This window comes from Urocitellus parryii, chromosome 3, assembly GCF_045843805.1.
Source record: "Urocitellus parryii isolate mUroPar1 chromosome 3, mUroPar1.hap1, whole genome shotgun sequence".
In the NCBI taxonomy this organism is placed as follows: domain Eukaryota; kingdom Metazoa; phylum Chordata; class Mammalia; order Rodentia; family Sciuridae; genus Urocitellus; species Urocitellus parryii.
This window is the reverse complement of record NC_135533.1, coordinates 206,125,327-206,134,562: the sequence shown is the minus strand read 5'-3', so window position 1 is coordinate 206,134,562 and position 9,236 is coordinate 206,125,327. Positions and strand designations below refer to the sequence as shown.

Sequence of the window (9,236 nt, the reverse complement as noted above, 5' to 3'; positions counted from 1 at the left end):
CGCCAGCGCCTCAGCCTCCTTCGCTTGGTGGCGTCCACTGACGCCAGTTACCGTCGGGAGGACTCCGGGCGACCCCGGAAGCCGGAAATGGTCAGTTTTGGGGAGCGGGCAGGGTGGGGAAGGAGCGCTGGCGGGAGGGGCGGAGGGACCCGGCCCCCCACGTCGGCCCCGCCGCTGGCGGCGTTCGGCCCTCGGTCCCTCCTGCCGCGCCGTGGGGCTGACGTGACAGCCGGGACCCCGGCGTCCTGTCCCATCCCTGCGCGGCGACTTGGGCCAGCCCGGAGTCCTGGTCTCACCAGACTGCGGTGTCGGCGGGAGGGTCCCGGGGAGACGCGGGAGGAGCTGCGGGATGGGGGAGCCGCCAGCTTTTCCTCATTTTCCCCCCGTGGCATGCTTAATTGCCCGGAATTCCTACCTGTTTGCGAAGGAAGGTCTCAAACCCACCACCTCCCAGTGCTGCTTAGGGCTGGCTGCCAGTCCATCCCTGATTTACCAGGCGCTTCTCCACGAAGCCAGACCCCTAGGAGAGGGGGACCTTCCGCTTCCACACGGTTGGGGTTGAGGTGGAAGAGGAGCCGAGTTGCCCTCTCTGACACCTTGGTACTGTCCTTGGACTGTGACTACACCTGGTTTTAAAAACCGAAGTGATGGACACAAGTGACCACCTGGAAGGAGTATTGCGGTGAAGAAGCCCTCACCGTTTGGTTTGCAAGCACATAAAGGCAGAAGAGGGCTTTTCTTTTGCAGGGAGTAGGGAAAGTTGGGGGAGAGGAGAACTTTCCCCCTGAGGTCCGCCGGTGCTTGGGTAACGCTCAAGAGGGGCTTATGTGCTGGCTCAGGCTGAGGTGGGTCAACAGGCCTGGAAAAAGGAGAGCTACGAGGAAAGTCTGCTTATTTAACTGTTTTGTTTCTACTGATCAGTTTAGTTATACATTAAGCCCAAAGTGGGAATTTGTAAAGTGTGTATCTGGCCTTGTTGGTTTAAAAAAAAGGGGGGGGGGACCATTATCTAAGTGTAATAGGGAGAGTGTTCATTTTGGGGTAGGATGTTTCCCCAAATCAAAGTATTGGAGGTAGGAGATTTTTAATCACTGCTCTTTACCAAGATTAGAGCTCTTGGTTAAAATTCAGCATTTTATGCTGTTTGCTTTTATATTCACGTTATCAGTCTGGTCAGAGTGCAATGTATGTTAATTGAGAAAACCTGTGAGGTACAGTCTGAGAGAAAGACACCTTTGGTGTCTAACTGCTGGAGAAAATGGCTTATGAATTTGAGGTTTTATTTTGGTGTAGAGTATAATAAACAACAACAACAACAAATGGTCTTCATCCCAGCTTCTGGCAAGCTTAACCCTTGGAATTCCTAAACAGTAGGAATCTCTTTGATTAGTTATCATAAGCCTCTTTCAGGCAGTGTCTGAATTTATGCTAATGAGGAAACTCAAGGTGTTACCTTTCTTTAACTTCTGATGGGAATTGGTGACCAGACAGAGCAAACACCTGCTTTGAACTGGCATCTGCAGTGGAGACAGTGGTCAGACTGAACCCTGAATTTGTCAGGACTGTGCTAAATCTGGGTGGTATCAGAATTAAATTGTGGGACACTTTCTTGGAGAATTGGTTGGTGTTGAGCAAACAGCACACCTTTGGAGTCAGAAATGATGTCGATAAAACACAACAGGTTGGAATTTTCCAATTGCTTTGGGTGATAGTTTGGTCACTTGTCAGAATCGAACCTGTGGAGGAGGGAGGATTTTTTATGCTGAGAGGAGGGGCAAGTATAGTGTGGGGAGATTCCAGAATTCCATTTCCTGGCTACTCAGGTTTCCCGCACATTGTGGGAGGAAGCCCCCCTGGGCTGCAACTGCACAGTGAGAGTGGTCTATAAATATAGGAGTGTGTTTGACCTGTGAAACCTATTGCTTTCTTTTGTTTCCTTGGTATAATTGTCCTTCTCAAAAAATAGCAGTTTACTTCACCATTTAAGAATTTTCCTTTTTAATGTAAGTGCAGTATGGTGATTTTCTTGTTTGGAACCTGAGAGTGGGATGATGAGTTTCATACTAAATTTAGGTAAGAATATAAATACTGGAGGACTCACCATGCAGGTGAATAAATAGGTTATTTCTGGTGTGTCTTCCTGATTTCGTCTTTGTTTGCACCCAGAGATGACCACAAGATGCAGTTTTTGGTATTCTTTATAGCTTTCTCATGTGTTTTATTACTAAGTAGAGTTTTTTAAATTAATTTTTTTATTTATATATGACATTACAATTCCTATTACACATATAGAGCACAAATTTTCATATCTCTGGTTGTATAGAAAGTATATTCACACCAATTTGTGTCTTCATACATGTACTTTGGATAATAATGTGTAGGTGATAGAGTGATGGATAAATTTAAAGGCATTAGAGATTTTTTTTCTTTTTCAGTATTGGTGATTGAACTCAGGGGCTCTTTTATCACTGAACTCCATCTCTAGTCTTTTTTTTTTTTTCCCCTTGAGATAGGGTCTCATTAAGTTGTCCAGACTAGTCTTGAACTATGATCCTCCTGCCTTAGCTTCCCCAGTTGCTGGGATTATAGGCAGGGGCCACCACACCCAGCTAGTAAGGAATTTTGGTAGCATATGAATTTATCATCTGACTTTTATATGTGGTGCTGAGAATCAAACCCAGTGCCTCAAACATACTAGGCAAGTGCTCTATCACTGAGCCACAACCCCAGCCCTAGTAAATCTAATTTTTGTCCAGCTATTATAAACAGCATCTCTATGTTTATATTTTGGTTTTGTCGATGACATCTGGTGTTGAACATTTCTTATGTAGGCTTTCATGTTATATTAAATTGTTTCTCTCTCCTGTATAAATAGTGTTGTGATTTTTAATTTCAAATCCAGTTGTTTGTATTTGATATGTAGGAAAATGATGGATTTTGAAATATTAAGCTAGTGAATACCACCTTACTTCTCCAAGTTTAGAAGAGTTGTTGATTTTAAATTTCTTTGTTTTTCTTCTGTGGACAGGAATGTCCTCTTCTTTATGCTTCCATGCTATTCTAGAAAGTGGAAAAATGTTAATTCCTTTTTTGGATGTTTGGTGACAGTATTTAACCCTCAACACTCCTTCCCTTTGTGCCTCACATCAAGATAAAATGATGAAAAGGCTGGGGACTCCTTTTTTTGGGGGGGAGGAGCTGATAGGAAACTCAGACCAGGCTAGGTAAGTTGTCACTTTTCTTGTCCCAAAGACTTTAAACAATCAGCCAGTGCATTGTGGTGAATGCCTGTAATGCCTGTAATCCTCCTGAGGCATGAAGATTGCAAGTTTGATACCAGCTTCAGTTTTGCAAGGCCCCAAGCAATTTAGTGAGATCTGGTCTCAAAATTAAAAAAAAAAAAAAAAGAACATAAAAAAAAAGATTTTAAACATCATTAGACATTTTGTTGTCAAGTCAAAAGTGTGTTTTTGGAATTATAGAATTTTGTACATATGTATGAGAAGTGACATCTTCGTAATATTGAGCTCTTTCTAAAAACATGGGCTATTTTTTCCCTAATTTCATTGTTCCTTTACATCTCAAATAAAAACTATAACATTTTTCTTTTAGCCTAGTGAACTGTTCTCCATGAGTCTTAGTATTTAATTAAGGTTTGCCTATAAGAAACAATTCCGAACTTCCAAAGTTGTCTCTGTACAATCACAGATGATGTGCTCAGTTCTCTAAGTAACAAGTTGTGACAAGAGGTGTTAAATAGTATCTACCAGACTTGCTCATTAGAAATTCATCATCCGTAGTGTATTTTGGGGGCTTATCAGGTAGGCTTCCTCTGATGAACCTGTCAGAAACTTGCAAACATTCACAGGGACAATAGGAGTTAGACAAATATCATGTGGTGGCAGAAACTGGTTAGGAACAGCTAACCCATCTTTAAAGGTAGGCTGCTGAGATCCATCCCAAGAGCAGTTCCCAAACACACCAGCAAAGGTTTAACTCTGTTCTCAAGCATTTCTGAGAACATGCAGTCTCAGTACAGATGCTGTTAACTTTGTGAACACTGAGTAGTAGCAGTTTGTTGTGAGAGGTGCTGTGCACACTCTGTACAAAGAGAAGTTGGGTGACCCAGCAGCATGACAGGTGTTCTTGTTGTGCTGTCACTTTACTAAATGGTTCCCTAGTCTAGTGTCAGAATTAGTGTGATGACCAAGAAGTGGAATGAACATTTTTTAAAGATTTTTAATTTGTTATTTTTAATTATACATGACAATAGACTATGTTTTGACATATTATACATACGTGGAGTTTAACTTCCTATTCTTGTGTTTGTACATGATGTGGAGTTACCCTGATTGTGTATTCTTATATGATCAGAGGAAAGTTATGTCCGATTCATTCTACTGTCTTTTCGATTCCCTCCCCCTCCCTTCTCTTCGTTCCCCTTTATCTAACCCAATGAACTTCTATTCATCCATCCCCCACCCCTTATTGTATGATAGCATCCACATATCAGAGACAACATTTGGCCTTTGGTTTGGGGGATTGGCTTATTTCATTAGCTCTATAGTCTCCAATTCAAATGCTGTAATGTCATTCTTCTTTATGACTGAGTAATATGGAATGAACATTTAGAGAACATAGAATCATGTGACCTTACTATGTAGTGAATATGGATTTCCAGTAAAGCAAGTCTCACCTTTCCTGCTTGAAATGTGTGGGATGTTTTAGGAGTCAGTGACCTTTGAGGATATGACTGTGAACTTTACCCTGGAGGAGTGGGCTTTGCTGGATCCTTCTTAAAAGAAGCTGTACAGAAATGTGATGCGGGAAACCTTCAGGAACCTGGCTTCTCTAGGTAAGAGTAACATCATTGTCTTATACAATCAATCAGAGAACAAGTGTTTCTTGTTCATCAATGTTGCTTCATGATTTGGACTAAGTAAAGGAAAACTTTGATGAATATTCCAGTCATGAGCACATTATACCATGAACCTACCTAGGATTTAATAATTTTTCTGTAACACTATAGTAATTCATAATTATTTTTTTGTCTACTCTTAGGAAGAAGACAGGAAGATGAGAGCATTAAAAATGACTACAAAAACTGCAGGAGAAATCTAAGGTAATTTACACTCACAAAAGAAAGCAGTGTCCCTCAAGAATCTTGGAGTGACAGGAAATTTTAAAAATGAGCAAATGAGGAAAAATAACTTCAGCTTCAAATTGATTAAATCTCAAAATATTTTTTAAAATGCATACAAGTTGAACATCCATAATTGAAAAATCCAAAATAAAAAGATGTTCCAGTGTTGGAAACATGTGAAGCACCAACATCATGTCCACACAAGTGACATTTTTCTGATGTCTTAATGTATATGAACTTTGTTCCATGCACAATATTATTTAAAATTATGTATGAAATTCCTTGCAGGTGTGGGTGTAAGGTATATATGATATAAAAGTAAATTTTGTGTTTAAGGTGGGGCACAGCTTCAAGATCTCATTATGTACATTCAAATATTTCAAAATACAAAATGGATTTGGCCCTGAAATTTTTGCATAAGTGTTATGGTTTGGATGTTCGGTGTCTCCCAAAAGTTCATGTGAGACAATGTAAGAAGGTTTAGAGGAGAAATGATTGGGTTATGAGAGCCTTAATCCAATCATGCATTAACTGAGTGGTAACTAGAGGCAGGTAGTGCATGGCTGGAGGAGGTGGGCATTGCGGGTGTGCCTTTGGGGCATGTATTTTATATCTGGCAAATAGTGTCTCTCTCTCTGCTTCTTGATTATCATATGAGCCAGTTCCTTCCACCACACTCTTCCACTGTGATGTTAAGCCTTACCTCAAGCCCCAGCCAGTTGTTTATGGACTGAGACCTCTGAAACCATGAGCCCTCAAATAAACTTTTCTTCCTCTAAAGTTGTTCTCACCAGGTTTTTTAGCCACAGCAGTGAAAAGCTATCTAAAACAATAAGGAACACTCAATTGTATTTCAATGTGATATAAACATTCAGTGTAGTCAAATAATTACCTGGGAAATAGTATTAGAAACCTCATATGAGCTGGTATAGTGATTCTTGCCTGTAATCTCTTGTGAAAGAAATAAGAAGGATCAGAAATTTGAGGCCAGCCTCAACAAATTGAGACCCTGTCTCAAAAAGGATTGGGGATGTATCTCAGTAGTAGAACACTTGCCTTGCAGGTACAAGACCCTGCTTCTGTCTCCAGTACCACACCAAAAAAAAGTAAGAAAAGAAAAAAGAAACCTGATGTGAATACCACTGTTTTGATAATAACTGTTCTTAACCTATAGTGCAGGACATTTAGGACATTCATGTTCAGATATTCGTACATAAAAAGAGCATGTCTCATTAATAAACAAATCATTTGTTGTGTACTGCTTCTATTTTTTTTTCCTTTACAGAAGTCAAGTGGTAGAGAGACTCTTTGAACATAAACTAGGTAGCAAATGTGGAAAAGTATTCAGCTGGTCTGCAGATCCTTTCCTGAATAAGAAAACTCCTTCAATAAAACAAGATGAAAGGCTTGTGTGTAGAAAAGTCCTCGTTGGTCATTCATCCTTAAATGATACACACAGAGCTCACTCTGGATACAAACCATATGAATATTGGGAATATGGAGAGAAACCTTATAAATATAAGGAACATGGGAAAGCCTTCAGTTTTACCAAATGCTTTCTGAAGCATGAAAGAATTCACAGTGGAAATAAACACCATGAATGTAAGCAATGTGGGAAAACCTTCAGTTGTTCCAGTTATATTCAAATACATGAAAGAACTCACACTGGAGAGAAACCCTATAAATGTAAGCAACGTGGGAAATCTTTTGCCTGTTCCAGTTCTGTTCAGAAACATGAAAGGACTCACACTGGAGAGAAACCCCATGTATGTAAACAATGTGGTAAAGGCTTCAGGGATTACAGTTCCATTCGAACACATGAAAGAATTCACGGTGGAGAGAAACCCAATGAATGTAACCAATGTGGGAGAGCCTTCTTTTATTTGAGTAACTTTCGAACACATGAAAGAACTCACAGTGGAGAGAAACCTTATGGATGTAAGCAATGTGGGAAAGCCTTCCGTTCTTTGAGTAATTTTCGAAGACATGAACAAACTCATAGTGGAGAGAAACCATATGTTTGTAACCAGTGTGGGAAAGCTTTCTGTGTTCCCAGTTCCTTCAGAAAACATGAAAAAACTCACTTCAAAGAAAGCCCATGTATGTAGGCAATGTGGGAAAGCTTTTGTTGATTATAGTTCCTTTCTAAGACATGACAGAACTCACACTGGAGAGAAACCCTTTGTATGTAGGCAATGTGGGAAAGCCTTTAGTTCTTCCAGTTATGTTCAAATACATGAAAGAACTCACACTGGAGAGAAACCCTTTGTATGCAAGCAATGTGGGAAAGTCTTTAGTTCTTCCAGTTACACTCAGATACATGAAAGAACTCACAATGGAGAGAAACCCTATTTATGTAAGCAGTGTGGGAAAGGCTACTATCATCCCAGTTCCCTCAAAAAACATGAAAGGACTCACACTGGAGAGAAACCCTATGTATGTAAGCAATGTGGGAAAGCCTTTAGTTCATCTGGTTACATTCATATACATGAACGAACTCACTGGTGAGAAGCCCTATGTGTGTAGGCAATGTGGAAAGGCCTTCAATCAATCCAGTTCCTTTTACAAACATGAAAGAACTCACACTGGGGCTGGGGTTCCATCCTTAGCACCACATAAGAATAAGTGAAATAAAGATATTGTTTCCAACTATAACTAAAAAATAAATATTAAAAAAAGAACTCACACTAAAGAATAACCTTAAATGTGAAATGTGGAAAGTCTTTTACTATCCTGTGGTCTTTTAGCAAAAATGAGAATGCAGAGTGGAGAGCCCTTTTATACATGTAAAGCACATGGGAATGCCTTTAGTCATCTTGGTTCAATTCACAGACCTAAAAGAACACAACATGGAAAGAAATCCTAGAATAAAAGAAGTGCACATAAGACTTCAGTTGGCCTGTGTGTAAGATGCACATTGGATTAAAGCCTTATAAATGAAAGTACAAAAAGTCATCAGTTATAACTTTCTAAGTCCTGTGGAAGTTCCACATGTAGTGGGATCTTATAAATGCAAATAATACGAAGAGCTTGAAGCAAAGTAAGTTTTGTAGCATGCTTCAGAAAATACACAAGCTGAAGGAAATAAAATATATTTGTGTGTCTGTGTTTATCAGTGTTTCATAAATTAAATCTCTGGGGTATTGCCAATTTTACTCTTGAAAATAAATGTTGAGGTGACAATTTTGTTTTGTTCAAGCAATACCGTGTAAGTTTAATAGGTAGTATTTTGTTTTCATTTTGAGACGGGGTCTTGCTAAGTTGCTTAGAACTTTGTTTAATTGCTAAGGGTGGCTTTGAACTTGTGATCCCTGTCTCAGCCTTGTGAACTGCTGGGATGACACATGCACCATCACACCTGGTAATAGTATGTTTTTAAATCGGGGAGCAAAGTTTTTCTCCTTTTTTCTTATTTTAGTACCAGGGATTGATCCCCAGGGGCTCTTTCCTACTGAGCTACATCTCCAGTTCTTCTTATTTTTTATTTTGAGACAGGATCATGCTAGGTTTCTGAGGCTTGTCTTAGCCTCCTGAGTTGGAATTACAAGCATGTACCACCACACTGGCTTCTTTCATTTTTAGCATATTGATTGAAGTGGGATTTATTTGTAATATGCCAGTTGGCTTAATTTTTAAATAATTGTGGTTAATGAGCTGTCAAAAAATTAGTTCTTATTGATTGTTGGGATTTTTCTATTGGGATCATGTGGCAGGATGTGTGTATTCATATATATATATATATATATATATATTCATATATATATTCATATATATATGCCTCTTTATCAAATGACATTTTTCATGATTTTTATATTTTTTACTTCTTGATATATATTTTCTTCAAGATTTCCATACATGCTTTTTTAGAAAGGGTTTTTAAAAACTCTTCCAATTTGTAGATTAACAAATGTCTTTTTCATTTTCTAAGAAGATAATCTGCAAATATCATAATCATGGATTAATTTATATGTTTACCACATTTTTCTTTGATATTGAATCATTGTGGTTATGTGCTTAAAATTTAAGGTGTTTTTCCTCACATAAATTATATCCTTCATGCTTACATTGTGAAAACTTATTTGATTGTAATTTG

At 39.1% G+C, this 9,236-nt stretch overlaps 1 protein-coding gene across 1 annotated transcript; it reads left to right on the top strand.

Annotated features, from left to right (window-relative positions):
- On the top strand, window positions 1–8,218 carry LOC113183496 (uncharacterized). The gene is made up of 4 exons (XM_026389809.2): window positions 1–90; window positions 4,729–4,855; window positions 5,062–5,122; window positions 6,429–8,218. The coding sequence occupies exons 2-4, from the start codon at window positions 4,822–4,824 to the stop codon at window positions 7,249–7,251; spliced, it is 918 nt and encodes a 305-aa protein (XP_026245594.1). The 5' UTR covers window positions 1–90; window positions 4,729–4,821; the 3' UTR covers window positions 7,252–8,218.
- Window positions 8,219–9,236: the final 1,018 nt, after the last annotated feature.